This window comes from Misgurnus anguillicaudatus, chromosome 10 (genome assembly GCF_027580225.2).
Source record: "Misgurnus anguillicaudatus chromosome 10, ASM2758022v2, whole genome shotgun sequence".
Lineage (NCBI taxonomy): Eukaryota > Metazoa > Chordata > Actinopteri > Cypriniformes > Cobitidae > Misgurnus > Misgurnus anguillicaudatus.
This window is the reverse complement of record NC_073346.2, coordinates 14,582,866-14,602,276: the sequence shown is the minus strand read 5'-3', so window position 1 is coordinate 14,602,276 and position 19,411 is coordinate 14,582,866. Positions and strand designations below refer to the sequence as shown.

The 19,411-nt window shown below is 36.5% G+C and overlaps 1 protein-coding gene across 1 annotated transcript; it reads right to left on the bottom strand.

The window, feature by feature from the left end:
- Positions 1-2,942: 2,942 nt before the first annotated feature.
- uts2r3 (urotensin-2 receptor 3) lies at positions 2,943-7,900 on the bottom strand. Its single transcript, XM_055211782.2, has 2 exons — positions 7,619-7,900; positions 2,943-5,665 (listed from the first exon to the last, which is right to left on the bottom strand). Exon 2 carries the CDS (start codon positions 5,563-5,565, stop codon positions 4,417-4,419), a length of 1,149 nt encoding a protein of 382 aa, XP_055067757.2. The 5' UTR covers positions 5,566-5,665; positions 7,619-7,900; the 3' UTR covers positions 2,943-4,416.
- Positions 7,901-19,411: the final 11,511 nt, after the last annotated feature.

The window sequence follows — 19,411 nt, the reverse complement described above, 5'->3', positions numbered from 1 at the left end:
GTCAAACACCAAAAGACAGGTGATTCACTTAAAGACACAGTACACTGTACATTGTACCCTCACGGCCTTCGGACCTCCTGGGATTGTGCCGTCAGTGTTGTCACGCAATAAGACGTCATTCACAGCTTCACACGATCTGATCTCACCGTGAGGTTGAAGTATATACATATTGGTCCATACAGACATGCTCTGATGTTTCTCAGGTAAATGGAAACACATGGAAAATGAAAAGAGTTTGAGGGAGGCACACACGTCAGGTCTTTTAATGTTCGATGGCGTTCTTCCAAACTATACCATAGAGGTTGAATAGTTAATGTAGAAAAGATCAGTGTATTATACCATGAAACATAAAACCGTTTCTAAGGCCTTCATATCAATGATTCAGGTTTTAAATAAATGAGAAAATATTACTTCAGATGGTTGCATTTATTTAAACTTTAAAGGTGCCAAAAAATGCATTGAAATAATCTGTTAAAGCATCTTTTGCAGCGATTTTTGTGTGAGCATATCAGTGAACACCCCTGACCATTCGGTGAGTTTCACGTCTTTGTAAACGAAAGTTTAATGCATTTTAGGAAGGATTGTTACAGTGCACCTATGCAGCCATTGTAGAGGTGGGAGGTGTTAGAACAAACACCCGAAAATTCTCAGGCCAGCATCATATGTCCAAATTTCAGTCAAAACCGTTCTATTTCATCATAAACAATCTAAAAACATGGCTTTAAGTGTAAAATACCGAACTTGTCCTTTAAAATGAAATGGTCTATTATTAACTTATTTGATAATAATGTTGAGCCCTGCTCTGATTGGCTGTTTCTCAAAGCAGCTCATTTTGGTAGCTCTGTGTGTGTAAACAGATCTTATGTTTGAGCCTTTATCAGACAAATATACAGATTTCGAGGAATAATCAATTGTTTGGAGATTGTTAATAGACATTTCTGAGTGGTAAGTTTGTGGGGGTTTTTTTCAGTTTGGACCTGCAAAACGTAACTGTAACGTCAACAGTAGGACTTCAGCTTAAACGTTAGCATATAGCATTAACTAGCATATAGCGCTAACTTAGCAGTCACAACTTTGTTTTAAAGGAACTGTAAGTAGGATTTTAAGTGTTTTATTAATCAAAATCAATGTCTTTATTCATAAATATGTCCTCGTTGGTGTCAAATGACCTCTGCCAGTGATCTGACTTTTCTTTGTAAGCTTTGTAAGTTACTCCTATTTACTTATATTGAACGGGTAAGTCCAAGGAGGCATCCATATCGTTCCGCCGTATTGATAAACTATAATAGCAGAGAGGGACAAAAAGCACTAGCCTACCAACGCGTTTCCACAATGCGTTTTAATTCAGAACACGTGAACCAGCTGAAACGCACAAGGAGATCAGCGATTACATAACGGCTACCGTAGTTGCAACACGCATTTGGAAAAGCGAAGCGCTAGAGAGCACTGTTCGTTTGAATGCAAAATACAATTCCACCACTAGATGGGGGTAAATCCTACTTATTGCCCCTTTAAGCATTGTAACAACATTGTTATTTATTTAATGTGTAATTTAATGTTGGGGGCGTACATCACAACTGATTGGCCTGTTTTCCAGCTGTTCCAGCTTGCATGCACGAGGTTTACATAAGAATGAGGAAACAATAGTGTTTGAGGCTCACGATATGTCATTATTATGTACAGAACTCTTAATATTCATCTATGCCTATACAGTTTTACAGTCTTATATTCTACATTTTCAAAAACAAAGGGTTTTAAGACATCATAGGAGAACCATTTTGGTTTTCCATAGAACATTTTAAAGGGATAGTTAACCCAAAAGTGAAAATTCTGTCCCTTATGTTGTTCTAAATCCAAGTTTCTTTATTCTTTTGAACACAAAATGTATTTTCATAAATGATGGTAAGCACAAAGGTACCCATTGACTTCCATAGTAGGATAAACAAATACTATGGATGTCAGTGGGTTGCAAGAACGTGTGCTTACCATCATTTACAAGTTAAAATATATTTTTATGTGTTTAACCGCAGAAAGAAACTCATACATATATACGTATCTGTGCCTTATGGTACATATTAGCACAGTTTTAAAGGGCACTGCCCCAGTGACAGCTGGGGTACATATTTTGACCATTTTTTCTAACAGCGCACCCCTTTCAGTCAAGCAATATTTGTTCATGTGCGTCAGAGACCAGCGGGCAGGCCCAAACCCATACAGTGCTGCCATTCAACAACACACATGATCTATACAAATCATAGGTTCCTTTAGCATAGCTTGTATTTATCAGAAACATCACAGTGGCACGGATGTCATGACCTGCAATCCAAAGTTCATGACCATCCTGCCATTAAACAAGCTTGCGGGTAATTTTCAGAAAATGCAAACTCAATAAAGCTCATGTTATCCAATGAAAACACAGTCACATCCAAGCACTGCAGTGCAATACACACACACCACAGCATGCGAGACCTAGAAAAAAGTGAATGCTAGCAAAAGCAGAGAACCGGCCAATGCGGACACATAAATAAATGCTTCCTGAATGAAAACCATATTTCTCGACATGTCTCAATCTTTCTTCTCTTCTTCATCTTTTCTCCGTTTTTCCTTTTATGTAAATTTCTCTCTCATTTTCTCATTTATTAACACATTGCCTCTCCATCAATAAAAACGTTCTCACCTGCACTCTCAGAAAAAAGGTACAAGAAAGTACAAAGTTGTCACTGGGGAGCTATCTTTTCAAAGAGAACACTTTTGTACCTAAAAGGTTCTTATTGGTAACCTGAAAAGTACATCTGTACCATAATGGTACATATTAGGACCTTGTGACAGTTTTTGTACCTTTTTTATGAGTTGTAAAAAGAGAAAGTAAAGCCGTGTAAATCTTGCAGCATTCCAGAAGAGCATAATCCATTGTACTATTATTCCCACAAAACTTCTTTATTGTTCATTTTTTATTATTAAGATAAGCACCTCAGATTTCATATATATTATTTAAGCCAAGCCTTGTGCAAAGCAATGCAGTAACAGAACAAATATAATACAGATACAACAAACATCTACTGTGGTTGTGGTGCAAGACAGGTTGATTTTGATTCTTAAAATCCTGTATACCTGTATAAACTTTAACTAAACATAATGTTTAGAAATGAAAATATTTCCCTTGCTGTTGTTTTATATAAGCATGAGTAGATAGGTGACAAGATGTATATGCAATCTCAAAAACAGGGTGCAAAATATGTCACTGGGGCGGTACCTGCTAAAAACTACACCTTTGTACCAAAAGAGTTCATATTAGTACCCCAGCAGTACATATTGATACCAACGAGTGCATATTATCACTTCTAAGATATTGGTACCAAATATATATATCTGTATCTAAATTATGCATATTAGGGCATTTTTTAAAGGGAACCTTACCAGTGACAGCTTTTGTACCTCTTTTTACTGTAAAAAAAAAATGCTACATAGTTAAAACAACTTAGTTTGACAATACTTAGTCAATTCAACCTAAAATTTTAAGTTTTGACCTGTGATAAGTTTACATAACTCAAAAAAACAAGTTGCAACATTTTTTGCAGTGTAGATTTTTCTGCACATTATGCTTCAGAGTGAATGTGTTAAAAACTCATTATTTGTGAAAAAAACATTTTAGGGAGTGGTTCGGATTTCTTTTAAACATAAAAAACATAGAATCAGGCATCAGAGTATAATAACAAAAGACAAATAATTAATATAAGGTGCCATATGCAAAGATGTCAGGATTGCAGCAAAAGATTGTTTTAGTCGAGTCTGATAAAGTACATTATGCAAAGCGTAATGTCCTATTGGAGAACGGGAGATTGTTTTTCCTGGCTTGGTGACAGAAGTGATTTATCCTCTTCAGCAGAGCAAACTCTGACACGTCCTTTAGCTTTGAGCCAAATCTATACTATGTAATTTCTTCTTTGCACTTAGACTAATAAACCAATTTGGTAGTTAAATGCTTCACACCTGCTGTTTGAATATCCTGGGGCAATTCATAAATGCTGGCAGGGCTTGTTTTGTCCCTTTCAAGTTCCCGTTTTTGACCAGGAAAACAGATGTTTCACACATCGTAGTCCAATAATTTTAAAGCCAGGTTTGAGATTTTGATATCCATGTCAAAAGTTATACATTTCATAAATAAGCATTTTTCACTTAGAATGTCTTTTTATTTTAGTTTGCAGGGGCTGTAATAGTAAATATTGCTAAATTATATCCAATCTGTCATTTAATACTGTATGTATTATACGATTAGACAGATTTTGGATTAGACAGTATTGCTATATATACATGTATAAAGCTATAAACGTTAAACCTTTAGCACCAAGCTAATAAGTAATAAAGATGTCTATGCACAGTCACATTGTTCATGAGCTGTTGGTGGACAAATTTTTTTTATTGCGGATCCGAGCTGCCCTTATGGCAAAGTGGGGCAGCTGCACTTATGGTCTTCCTGCTCGTCCGTCTGCGTTTGCCCGTCAGCAGTGTATAGAAGAACGGATTCACACATGAGTTTCCGTAAGTCAACCCTGTTAGGATACGATTAACAGTCACCTGCGTGCCCACTGGCACCGAACGCAGCACATCCGGACGGTATAGTGGAAGAAGCTGCCAGATCCAAAATGGAAGAAAGCAGGCCCAGAACGTTATTACAATGCCCAAGATGAGGAGCAGGACTTTGGGGCGAGGTGCACGAGGCGGGTAGGCATTACCACCCCCTGCCCAAGCCGGCTGAGTCTGGGACACCCAATACAGTCTTCCCAAGGCCGCATACAAAGCTCCGATGGCCAGTCCTGGACCTAGGATGCTGGTGCAGAACAGCACACTGAGGTAAGCTTTGGAGCTCTGCTCATCCCAGGCAGGCACGCACAGTTTTCCCTCTTGGTTCTCTCCATCTTCAAGGTGCAAGGTGATCATCATGGGCAAACTGAGAGCCACGGCAAAGCCCCAGGCCAAAGCTACTCTCAGCAGTCCGGAAGAAGGCGTGGAGGAGGCTTGCAACGGATCTGCCACTGCGCGATACCGGTCCAGACTCATGGCCGTGAGGGTGAAGATGCTCGCGTGCATGGTGAGCAGGTCCAAACTGAGCAGGAGCCGACAGCCTAGTTCACCAAAGGCCCAGTCGGACGCCAGGCTGTCATACACAATAAAGGGGGCAGTGGAGAGGTACACCAAGTCGGCTAAAGCTAGACTCAGAACCTGCAAGTGCAGGGAGGAAGAGGAGGAGGATGAGGTGGGAGAGGAGGAAGGAGAAAAAGAAGGGGAAGAGGGGCTGAGGCACGAGAGGGTGTAACAACATGGAGCTGTATGCCGCCTTCTCGACATCCTGCGGCGGCGAATGAGGAGCCATAGAGTGTACAGGTTTCCCAGAATTCCCAGCAGGGACAGGAGGGATAGGAAAAGGCAGAAGAGAGCAGTGGATGCTACACTTGGGGATGGAGAGAGAGAGGGAGATGAAGAGGGAACTGAGAGATTATGGAGAACAGGAAACGTGATGGAAGGAGAAGGGGAGGAGGAAAGGGAAGTTGAACCAGAGATGTCCATTTGTCTTGAGTCCCAGGATGAGCAGATTTCCTTTGAGAGATGGAGGCCGATAGCTTCAGAGGGTTTTTAGAGGATCCAGGTTAGAAGAGCTTTCAGAGCACTGCGTTAATGAGTGAAAAGGACAGAGAAAAGATAAGACGTTGATTAGTACAGTTTTCTCCTTCCATTGCATAGATTTTTGGGGTTTTGTTTTAATTTAATACATTTACATTTATGCATTTAGCACACACATGTGACTTACAGTGCATGCTACGCAGTGTAAAAGATTTCTGTAGAAATGACAGTATTACTGGCAGCTGTTTGCTAGTAACTTACTGTAGATTTATATGTATGTTATTTACTGGCAACAATTTGTTCAAAGTTAAATGAACATTTAACATTAACAAGTCTTTATCTTTACAGAATAAAACTAAAATAACAGCCTCAAAGTATTCTGGGAACTAAAATCTGAAGGAAAAAACAGAAAAAGGTTGATGATGATTTCTGGTTCCCAGACTGTTTTGCACGAGGCTATTATTTTATAGTTTTATTCTGTAAAAACAAAGACTGTTTAATGTTCATTTAGCTTTCAACGAACTGTTTCCAGTAAATAACATAAATTTAAATTTACAGTAAGTTACTGTCAAACAACTACAGCAATTGTATTACAATGTACGAACGCATGACCTTTTCCGCTGCAACGCATTGAGCTAATTAAATAAAATTGGCCTATTAATTAAACTTAAACTGTACTATTGTTCAAGTTTTTTAGGATTTGCCAAATATAATTCATAAATTATTATATATTAAATGATTATTACAATGGGCGCATAACAATCTCCATAGCTCGGCGGTCTCAAGTCTACACAGGTGCTTTACGCTATCATCAAAATATTCCCCTCTCAAATTTACGAAATTCCTTTACCCTGTCTCAATCCTGTAATTTACAGAAAAAAATGTCTGTGAGAAACCGACTATAAATCACAGCCTTTAAATGATTATAGACAGATAAATATATTTCACTTGTTTTGGCATTAAATCTACTGTTTTATTAAAATGGTAAAAAACATTTTTATCATTTGTTTAATAATTAATGTATTTTCTTGCAAAATTTCTGCTTACGTTTTCTTTTTAAATGATTCGAATCAAAATGTAAAAGTTTAAATCATAATCGTGCTACTAATTTACCTAATGCATAATGACGTTTGAATTAATTGACGTCATGAATGTAAATGGCGTGATAAAGCGTGACACTTCTGTACTCTGTTCTTGATCATTATGACGGCTGAGGAGATCAAAGCCCTGCCGGGGGGCACACCGACACTTACGGGAAAGAATTTAAGTGGCACATGGTGACCCTGAGAGAGAAAGAGAGACGCTGTTACGAGCTGCTGTTTAAACGGAGCGCTGGCACATGGCAGTATCCCGTCGCGTCCATTACACCGGCTGCTTTAAATAACACCTTTCTTAATAGATTGACATACTCCTTTTATTGAAGCAGTTCTGTATGGCTTGCTTATGATTTTATTTAGGCTATTTATTAATAAATATTAATTTATATTTGTAAATATTCATTGTAGTGTAGTTCTAGTTTACGCAATAAACCAACGATAGCCTAAAATCAAGCTTACCAAAAATATTTAGTCTAATAAAATATAAATCAATGCGTAGGCTATTACGTATTTTAAAATGAATATATAATCAAGGTCTATAATGCAATGGATAAATTATCTCAACATTGTTGTAATATGTTGTAGTTTAATTTTTTGTTTTTTAAATACAAGAATATCAATGTGTAAAAAATATTAAATGATGATTTGTACAGTTTAATTAAATTATCTTTAGGTCGGTCTCTCTAAACATGGCATTTAAGCTCGCTTTGTGAGTTATTTTATGACAAGAAAAGTAATGTTTACGAATAATATTATTAAAATATCTGACAGCAATTAAACGAACGACAATTAACATTAAAGCGTATTTATTTTGTTCGTCACTAAAACAGAATTTGTTCGATAAATATAAAGCAAAATAGAAATTATGACGGTTTAATTTTATATGATAAAAATTGTCTTACCGTTAACAGAGTATTCTGGGATGGCATGATCCGTATGTCGACCTATCCACACTTTAAACCGCTGAGACGAAAGTGAGAATATCCTAATCAAACCGTGTCCTTTATAAAAAAAAATATGATATGTGATCCATCAAGACGTCGTTATAGAGGTAATAATGATCCTCTATGAGGACAGACTTCAAGAAAGTTTAGTCTGCTGTGAATATCTCTCAGACAGTCCACTCCCCTTACTCATACAGTATGTTGTCAGAAGCAAATGATGGGAGGGATGAAGAGAGGTTGTGCTGAAACACTTGAGAAAGAAGGGTGTCTTTAACAAAGACCCACATTATTATGAATAGTCTTGGAGGGAGTCAATTGATCCCATTGGCAGTGGCCGTGATTAAATGTTTAAATCTCTAAGACATTCTTTGTGATGATCATGTTGTTATCATTAACCTTTCTCCTGTATTTAGATCCATGCTGCCCATTTGTAAAAAAAAAAGTCAGTGCACAAAGTGTTGCCAAAAGCAATACAGTAAGCATAGCATAGAAAAATAATTGTGCCCATTAACCATTGAAGTTACATTACTTGGATTTCTGAAGGTGAATTAAGAATTACAACAGCAAACTTGTGAAAGACCATTAAAGGGGCTTAGTTATGCAGGTACTTGGAGAACAAATGAATAAACGTTATTAAAACCTTTTGGGACTGAATCATGTGTGAAACATTTTGGATGAAACTTTGATACGCACCACAATCCAAGCCACAGCTGAGGCACTGAAGACCATTCGCATAAAATATGCTATGGCTCCCTTACAACTATACAGCAACACATCACCATTAATGGAGAGGAAATGTTTCAAAGACATTTTCACCTCCTTAGTCATGCAAAAGTAAAAAGATACACGATGTGGATATCTGCTGACAATAAAACATGCTTAGATCCACATACGGTAAATACTTTAAATTGTAAAATCTGGTTGGACTCTTAAAGGGATAGTTCACCCAAAATTGAAAATTCTGTCATTATTTACTCACTTTCGTGTTGTTACAAACCTGTATATATTTTTTTGTTCTGCTGAACACAAAGGAAGATATTTGTAATGAAGCAGGAAACAGAAGCACCATTGACTTCCATAATAGGAAAAAATACTACTATGGAAGTCAATGGTGCTCCAAAACGGTTTGGTTACAAAGATTGCTCCTTTGTGTTCAGCAGAACAAATAAATGAATACAGGTTTGTAACAACATAAGGGTGAGTTAATGTTGACTATGTGAACTATCCCTTTAACTGGTAACAACAGGTAGAAGTTAAAAATATTTAGCCTGATCTCACGAGAATTCGTACATATTTTACAAGTTGGCTAAATCGTATGAATTCGTACGAAGTTATTCGTGCAAAAATGTATGATTATCATTAAAAAGAATAATAATGAAATCACACCACTAACCCTGGCCATGACGTCACAGCGACAAAGGCAAATCATACAAAAATGTCTGAATGTGGTCGTACAAATTAATACGAATGTAAAATATGTACGAATTGGCATGAGAAAGCGTTGAAATTGTGAGTACCTTCACATACTTATTGAACTTCAGCCTAAATGTATTTATATGTAATTTCAGTCATTTTAAACACAATCCTGAACTTGAGGAGGTCTAATAGTTTGTAGATCTTTGAAGGACCTGGATAAATTTGCACACTCGTTCTTTCCTGTGAAATATAGATGACTCATGAGACGAAAGCACCACAGTTTCACATACCAACCAGTTAGAAAGTCAGACAAAAATAGAGTGACAGAATGAGAGAAAGAGACGGACAAAGAGCAAAAGAAGTTATAATCCTGTCTTCTCATGAGCTATTGACACCATATTCTGCCTCTCACCATGTGCCAACACACACATCTACTCAAGAGATGCCAAGGACAACACACACATATCTGCGCATTCAACACACTCCAGCCAACACACACACACAACTTAACACCAGCACTGAACACCCGATACCATCAACACTCAAACACATCTAATCAATGAAGTAAGTGGAGTGTATGTGTGAAGTTGACCACATGATCCCAGGACTCAGTGGCTGGTTCATAATATACTGAATCTGTTTAATGAATCAGTATCCTGGTTTCAATATTTTAAATGCGTTTTTGTTTTGCGGTGACCACGGTAGGTAAAGTGAGTTCAACCGAAAGTATCAGAGACTTAGAAATATTCAGAAAGAATTTTTGTGAAAAAATCTGTGAAAGTGAATATTATAACATTATTGCTATTATCAATCAAAAAAGCATCTGGAAATAATAGGCTACACTATCTTGTCAAGTATGAATTGCATTTGAGCGCAACCACATTTCCATTGGTTAAGGTTCATTTTATGGACTGTAGGTATGAGATGTTGTCACTCAAAAGTTAAAAAAGCACTAAAAATGTAGAGGTTTTATCCATGAAGCACAAAAAAGAGCTCCATAAAAGGAAAACAAACTCTCTAAAGTGGCGACTCTATATTTTATAAGACTATATTTCATGTCTTTTGAAGCCAAATGACAGTTTTGTAAGCTGAACAGACATTACTCTGACAATTATCTTCCCCGGTTAAAGGAAAACACCATTATTTATCAATATTTTACTATGTTCTTACCTCAACTTAGATGAATGAATACATACCTATTTTTTTTTAATGCATGCACTTAATCTTTGTACAGCGCTTCGTGAATGTGTTAGCATTTAGCCTAGCCCTATTAATTTCTATGGCTCCAAACAAAAGTTTTATTTTGTGCCACCATACTTACTCATGTAACTACTCATGTAACAGTCTTTAAATAGGGAAAACATGGAAGTGTTTGGTGGCTTCCAAATTCACCACTGTTTGGATCCTAAGGAATTAATGGGGCTAGGCTAAATGCTAACACATTCATGAGGCGCTGTACAAAGATTAAGTGCACGCATTGAAAAAAGATAGGTATGTATTAATTTGTCTAAGTTGAGGTAAGAACATAATAAAATATTGAAAAACGGTGGTGTTTCCCTTTAACGGTGGAGTTTCATGATTGCTTTTTATAATCGTATGCGTTTGTATAATTCACTTAGCACAAATTCATATGCCAGCTCGTAAAATATGTACAAATTCCATGAGGAAAGGCTGGGTTTCCCATAAATGGAAAAAGAAAGAAAGAAAGAAAGAAAGAAAGAAGTGACAGTATAGATTTGGAAGAACATAAAAAGATGTAAATGACAGAATTGTCAAATGGAAATTTTTTTTTTTTGGGGAACTGTTTCTTTAAAGGGGACATATCTGAAAAAACCACACTTTTCCCATGTTTAAGTGCTATAATTGGGTCCCAAGTGCTTCTATGAACCTAATAAATGTGAAAAAGATCAACCCAGTAACTTAGTTTTAGTAAATCATTCTCTGCAAGCATGTGAAAAATAGGTCATTGAAATTTGGCTCCCCTTGTGATGTCAGAAAGGGAATATTACCGCCCCCTTAATCTGTATCCAACTACAGCACTGCCATTTAGTGCAGAGATCAACTCATTTGCATTTAAAAGGACACACCCAAAAATGGCACAAACCTACAAAGTGGCATTTTTAACATTTTATAATAAATTATCTAGATGGTATTTTAAGATAGAACTACACGTACATACTCCGGGGACACCAAAGATTTGTTTGACATCTTAGAAAAAGTCTTGTGAAATGTCCATTAAATTCAAGACAAAAAACTTAATTGTCATTTCAACCCAGATTATTTTAAATATATATAAAAAAGAGACAAACTCATCCGTTGGGTTAAATTAACCCAGAACATGTTTATATTTGGCTAAACAATGCTAACAACCCACACTTTTAAAAAAATAATTGTGCACTTAAATATTTAAGTTGAATCAACTAGGATTTACAAGTCATTTCAACTATCTTCACAAGTGATGAGTTGATGTAACTTATTAAATCAAGTTAAATTTGCTTTAGTTATGTCAACTTTACTTTATAGGTTACATAACTAATCACTAGTGAACAGAGTTGAAATGACTTAGTTGATTAATCTTAAACATTATGGTGCAAAAGCTTTTTGGGTTGAAGCAAGCAAGCACAGGTTAAAATGCAGTCAAGTGGGTTATAGGTTTGTCCCTTTTTGACATTTCTTAGGGAGTAGCTGTCACTCGGGCGGTAAAAATTACACCTTTGCACCTAGTTCATACCTCAAAATGTCTGTAGCCTATATATTAGAACATCTTTAAAGAGTATTTCCCCAGTAACACTTCATAGTGCATGTGTGCAACCTATAGTGCAAATAGTATGAGACGACAGACTTCTTAATTCATGTTCATTATATCTGTTGGGGCAGCATTAGACTGATAATCTCTTCTCAGCTGCTGCTCTGTTGGTCTAAACGGTTTTCTAACTCTTGTGTGAAGTCTGCTGGATTTAGAGCGGTGATCCGGGCTTAGCGTGTCCCAGGCATGTGCTGTATATTTGAGAACACAAGATGGACAGAGACAGGCACCGGGGCCAAGACGAAAAGAAGGGCAACATACCTCTCCCCGCAGGGTGTGTGGAATTTCAACAAATACCTGGCACAGGCCTGCCAAAATAGGCAAAGGAAAGAGAGAGAGAGAGAGAGAGAGAGAGAGAGAGAGAGAGAGAGAGAGAGAGAGATGAGGGAAATTAATAGAAAGAGTGACGGTCAACACAGGGACATAAAGAAAGAGACAGAAAGTTTGTCTGTTGTGTCACTAAAGGAGACAAGCCCGACTGATAAATACAAAACAGAACAAACAACCTGATAAACAAAAATACATCTATGTCTAGGAAATAATGAAACAAGAGAGAATGATTGAACTGTAACTTTTTTGGCACTGCAAAATGGTTATTTATTTTCTTTAACTTGCTCAGTTGTCACACAAAAAAACAGTAATATTACATACAACATCTCTTAAATGTATAAATTATACATGAAACGTAAACATCTCTCTGCAGGAGCAAGCCACTGGTTGATATTAAAACAAACATCAATAGTACTTTATTTAGGAAAGCCCTGCGTGTTTATTTTGGATGCTGGTCTCCAGCATGGGATGTTGGGATATTGGTGTCCTCACCAGATGTCTTTAACTAGCTTGTCTTCTCAATAAGTCGCATTTAGAGAGCTTCATAAAACGTAAAAATATAGGTGGTCCGGCATAGAAGAACCATTTTTGGTTCCCCAAAGAACCTTATTTCTTTTTATAGTCTAAAGAACATTTTCCACTGCACTCTTAAAAATAAAAGTGCTTCACAGTGCAATTTTTGACTAAATGGTTGCATAAAGAACCATTAACATTCAGTTTCACAAAAGGTCCATTGTAGTGAATAAAGGTTCTTCAGATTACAAATAGGTAAAAATAAAAAAATTATATAGAATGAAATAATTACTAAATGGTTCTTTGAGGAACCAAAAATAGTTGTTCTAGCATCACTGTGAAGAACCTTTTAATCACACCTTTATTTAAGGTGTACAAACCCTTTCTGTGCAACAGAAAGATTATGTTAGGTTCTTTAAAAAAAAAAGGTATTCCACCTGACAACCCTTTAGTAACATTTATTTTAAGATTGTAGATTTTTTGCTGAACAACACAGCTTTGCTGATTCACCAGTCAGACCAGCAGCAAACCAGCATAAACTTGCTTGGACCAGAATGGAAATTTATGCTCAGGTTTACCGAACCATTGATCAATTGAATTAAATTCAAATGCATCTCTGTAGCACTTTTGCAATTGTTGCAAAGAAACTTTCTAAAAAAATAAAAGTACAAAAGTTGTCACTGGGAAAGTACCCTTTCAAAAAAGTACTCCTTTGTACCCAAAGAAGTACCCTTTCAAAAAAGTACTCCTTTGTACCCAAAGAGTGCATATTAGTACTTCAAACATACATATTGGCAGTTCAAAGATACATTTTTGTACCTAAATGGTATTTATTAGGAAATTTTTTTAAAGGGTACTGCCCCAGTGACCACTTTGTACCTTTATTTTTGACAGTGTATGCATTTCAGAACAGAAATCAGAGATATTAAAGACTAAAAAACCCTGTATCAATAAATAAGCAAATTAAAGGTGCAGTGTGTAAATTTTCTAGTGGTGAGGTTGCGAATTGCAACCAACGGCTCAGTCCAATGCTCATGCCTCACTTTTGAAACACATAGAGAGGCTACGGTAGCCGCCACCGGACAAACATGTCATCGTTGGAGACAACTTAGTAAAAAAGTTTGTCTGTTAAGGGCTTCTGTAAAAACATGGTGTCACAAAATGGCGACTTCCATGTAAGGGGACCCTCTGTGTATGTAGATAAAAACGTCTCATTCTAAGGTAATAAACACATAACGGTTCATTATGAAAGGTCTTTATAATATAGGTTTGAATATTATTTTGCATTTCTGTCAAGAGATTCTTTTAAAAATTACACACTGCACCTTTAAGGGAAAAAGTCCTAAAATATACAAAAATATGACTTTTTTTATTAGCGAATTATATATTTAAAGGCGTGATTTACATACCTTGAGATAAATATTTCCTCTTTCATTTACATACATTTGCATTATTTGGTAGACAATTTCACATTTTATCAGTTTTTGTGTTCAACCCCTCATAAATAATATCTGCAAGAACCGCCCCATCTTCTTGAGTTCTTGGCACTATTTCAAGGTCTCTATGCAGATTAACACATCAGATTTCATGGTGTGTGGTAGTCCTGATGCCTAAAGCTTAAGGTCCTGCCCTTCCCAAAGTGTCTCCAGAAACATCAAAGGGTTCAGACACACTTGCCCATCCACATAGAGACCCCCGCCTCAGCCGTGTGTGTGTGTGTGTGTGTGTTTCAGTGCTGTGCCACTATGCGGGGGTTTCGAACAAAACAATCTGATTATGGTACCACGACATAAATAATCACAGACCCTTTAAATGGCTTTAAACCGCCCTTGTGCTTTGCTTACATTATGTTAATTAATTCTCCAGTGCTCGTCTGCCCATTGACAGATTGCCCACTTGTTTGACTGCTCCGTACAGCTGATTTAATTAAATGGGCGGACATTTTTGCGTGTAACAAATGGTTTGTTTCTCCGCAGACTGATTAGTGGAGTTCAAGATGAAATATTGATCCTCTGTCTCTGGTGCTGATGTTTATATTCACGTCACTTTCAGTAGCCCTCTGTAATGATGACAGAGAACTGACGTTCGTCCAACATACAGTTTATTTAATAATCGACTAGCACCTAAATTTGATGCATTGATGCATCTTTGCACTTTTTTGCTGTTTCCTTGCAAGCATTTGTCTACAGCACACACAGGTCTTCTACTAATCTCATTACATTTTTTTATACATGTTCACTGTGCAAATTTAAATTTTAAGACTATTGCTTGTTTGTGTGTCTTTAATTTTATCATTGTGCATCTTTGGAAGTATCTTTCACTGCAAGAACAAACCCTGACTCTGAATCTGACATTCAGTTCTGCATTTTATGGATCTGGCAACCCAAAGCAGAGCGAGGGAATCAGACGCCAGTGGAGATTGGCATGCGTTCAGCTGGATGTTTATCTCATATGAGGACCACACCGAACATTACTGTATGTGCCGAAGGTAGCACGGGATTAACTCTGCATTCAGTCAGAAAGTTCAATGATATAATCCCCAGTTTCCATGAATGTTGCCAGTTGTGCTTTCCAAGAACGACCAGAGTTACTGTACATGCTATATGTTGCTATATGTATTTAAAATGGTCTTTCTTGAAGACTGGAAAGTTTACTTCTTTTCTTGTTTATTCATTGGTTGTTTCATAAGAAAATCTCATCATTAAGAGCATGCTGTAGGAGAAATCTGTGTGCCAATGTCTGACATCATTACACATACACAGAGTTCAGACATCATACTGTATAAGGATTCTTAGTTTCATGCCCATTTCAATTTAAAAAGTAGCATTGTGACATCACAATTATTATATTTAATAGCCTAATTAATAATGATGAATAATGTAATGTTAGAATAAAATTTTTTACTTAATTTATTTGATATAAAATTGACATTGAAATCAATCCAGAAGCTTTCCAAAGGAATTATTAATTGGTTTCTTGAAACCTCAAAGCGTACAGATTTCTCCAATCCAAAAACAATAAACTAAAGTTTATTAGGCTACAAAACATCACAGTGCATGTTTATATTATAAATGGGCAAATAAAGCTGCATGAATGGACATTACTATTAAGGCCAATTTTACAATATCTTATAAAACTTAACAGAACCATTTATTATAAAACCGCACATTCTTTCACATTTAATGGCACATTCCCCTCTTTACTCGTTTTGGGTCTTACAGTAGTTTAGCCAGACAAAGTACCAGCATAAAAATCAGCATGTGAGTTTATATGTACGCTTATATAATGAGACATTTTTTCACAGTGGACTGTGCAGGCTGTCCAAACCTATAACAGCTCAACTGCTAAAGGCTCAATGTCTGATGAAAGACTCTTACAACAATTTAAGTCTGATATAAGAGAAACCTACTGCCCTCTAGTGGTTAATGTGTGTTATCTCGCCATAACAAGACATTACTATTTTATAAATATTGGTAGATTTGCCTTCACCACCATATTTAATTGTTTTAATCCTAATTCACAAGCACCTGTCAGTCATGGCTGAAAAATGTTATAAAACTGTTTTCCAAAAACGAAGAAATGTGTTAAACACAATTCCATATTTTATTAGTCATCAATAAAATATGTAAAATATTATTGAACAAATGGATAACTAATCACTCTCTCACAACTACACTATTACAAATACAAGTGCTTAAAAGGTTCTTTAGCATTTGGTGAGGAATAATCTAACCCAATAAAGGAATCCCTTATCTAACCCAATAAGGGAAAATTGAAAAAGATAATAACATTGAAATTTTTCTGTTTTTTTTTAGTCTTGTCAGAGCTAGAATATCTTTAAAACATGGTTATTATATATTTGTTTGAATATAAGACTTTAAAGAATTATGGAGCTATGATGGGAAAATCTGTTCTGTTGTTGGAGTAAATTTGTCCTTTTCTGAAAAACTTAAAACTTTGTAATTACCGGCAAGTTTTTTTCTGCGTTGTTTTCTTTTGTTGTTGTTTTGTCTACTTGTTTTTCTTTTATGTATATTTGCAGTGTGTATGTGGATTGTTTTGTATAGCTTTTTTAATGATGGTAAAGCTCTCTCTCTCTCTCTCTCTCTCTCTCTGTCTCTCTCTCTCACTTTCTGTTTCCGTGCCTGGAGAGCATTTTCCATTGATCAATCTCAGTCTTTTTTCTTTTGGCCTATCTAAGATAAAAGGCAATGACCATTTTACAATTAATTTAAATCCATGCAACTGTGTTTATTTATCATTCTTGTTATTTACAGTTATTGTTGCTCTTGTCGCAACAACAGTATATTTCCCACAATCCTCCCTGACCATCACTAGATCAATCTGATTTATCAGGACACTTGTAAGTCATAAAGTTAACCCTACATAAGCAGCTTTCTTCACACACCTCATTGTCTGGTTTTGTTAAAGTGCTCCTATTTTATTGCTGAAAAACAAGATTCTTTTGTGTATTTGGTATAATAGGTATGTTGCTAACTCCGCTGCTGCGGCTGACTTTTTGGTTCCGCTCAACGAAACTCAAGATTTCCTCAGGCGGCGCGCGGTGTTGTGGAAAATAATGCTTCTGTTGGTTTGTTTATGGCGAAATTTCTGAGTTTTTATTTTTAACATCACCGGAAGAAGCATTGGTACCTTTTCGTTTTCAGTCACCACCTTTCATGTTTAACTACTGGCCGTGCGAGCTCGCCAAAGTCTGTTGTTTGTAAAATCGTCGTTGTTTTTGCTGAAGTTGAGTAACGTTAAAGACATTCTTGAAATTGTAAAGACATTTAGTTTAATTGCTAAACTACAAGTAAACGAAATTTTAATACATTTGAACGACGACCACGGGAGTTCTACCTCCACCAAAATCTGCTTGAATGGACAAAGAATGTGAAGCAGCCGTATAGCCATGTAGCAGATGTCTGTATATAGACCGAATAAAGAGTGTTATTTGGTGTGATTAGTGGTTTGTTTTTTTATATATCTGACTTTTCAGAAGTAGAATATGCAAACAGCTTATCCTAAAAGATTCAGGTCAATATCTCAAAAATGTAAAAAGTAATAGCAAAAAACTTAATCATTTGCATTATGCGGTCACACATTTTCTTGAAATTTAATGGAAAACATGGGACAAAATAAAGTGATGATTTTCGAATTTCAAATGGCCAGTAAACCCATAAACATGATCTTGGTCTCATTTAAAAGCTTTTTTCAAGCTCTTTCTAGCTTTAACATTTAACCATTTTGAAAATTTTAGCAACATACTTAATAATACAATGTGTTTGCGTGGTTTATGGTTTAAAAAAACATTATTTTCTACATACCATACATTTTTGTAGCTCCAGATATCCTGTCTTCCTCAAACTCACTGATTTTGTAGAAAACTCATCGATCTGAAAAGCCCTCTGTCCCTGATTGGCCAGCGAATCTGTAGGTTGGGATTGGCCTGAATACTTCTGAGGTCAGCCGAGAATGTGACGCTCCTTAGCATGTTTGAAAGATTCGGTCACAACGCAATGCTGACAGGAGTTAACTTACAGGCTGTGAGTCCGAAGCGGGAGGAATTATGATAATGTCGGTCTTGTACATCACCAATCCCAGGAAGTAAACTGTTGCCTACAATCTGTGTGTTTGTTGTAGTCCAAGAAAAGAGATTTACGTTGGAGACGATAACTCGTGTCATTGTCTACTTTAGGATTTGTACCTTTTGCATATCGTTAACATCATGTAGTACTTTCGCACTAAAGGAAATGTAAAATTGTGAATCGGACAATAGGTGCTCTTTAATGCTAACCGTTGATACTTACCTGTCTTTCCATGTTCCAATTCTGACCCGTCTTCGTCTTCCACTATCCCCAGCATCATCATCAGCTGCTCTATTATCCAAACTGCAATTCATCCTCTCCTACGACCTACGAAGACAAAAAGACTGTTACTGTCAAGTCCAGCAAACAAACTCTCATCAATTCACCTGCTTGTTGCATCTGTCCTCTGGGTAAACTTGTGTTGTAGTCTTCTGTCCGTAACACTGGTGTTCCAGTTCTGAGGGCATTGCTATAGTTGTATTTTACTAATGCTAAACCTAAAACTTATAAAGCACACATAGGTAAAGAGAGAGATAGACGAGTCACATGGAGTGGAAGCAGATAATGCAGCTCGTGCACATCATGCATCTCTCACTGCGCGCGTGAACCAGAGCACGCAGAGCAGCAAACCACACAAATCACGTTGATACGCAACACAGATTTGAAATGCGATGCAACCTCAAACCGGAGACCTTTTATCGGACTTAAACAGATACACAGAAAAATCACTCTGAATTGGACTAAAATGAGGACGAGTGGACGAGCCGGTGAGTGTCATATTTTATCTAAAAACTTCAACTTGGCCTTTAAAGGGTTTGGTATCAAAGGGTTTTCAAGTTTTATATAATATGTAGATTGAGTTCATTACATCGCAGAACAATAACCGATATCAAGGGAAAATGGAGGGCATTGTAAATAAAAGTTTAAGTTGCAGTAAATTGACAAATAATTTCACTGTCTATATCCAAAAGAAATTTGCTCCCATGGTGAAAATATTGACTGTAAGAAAGCACATAAAATTTAATAAGTTTAGTGCTCGTTGTTAGCTCATAAAGATACATTCTGCAAGATACATTCTGCAACTTCTGAATCGTCAAG

Excerpts from the sequence above, each read along its gene's own strand:
- uts2r3 (XM_055211782.2), bottom strand. The coding sequence starts at position 5,565 with ATGGACATCTCTGGTTCAACTTCCCTTTCCTCCTCCCCTTCTCCTTCC.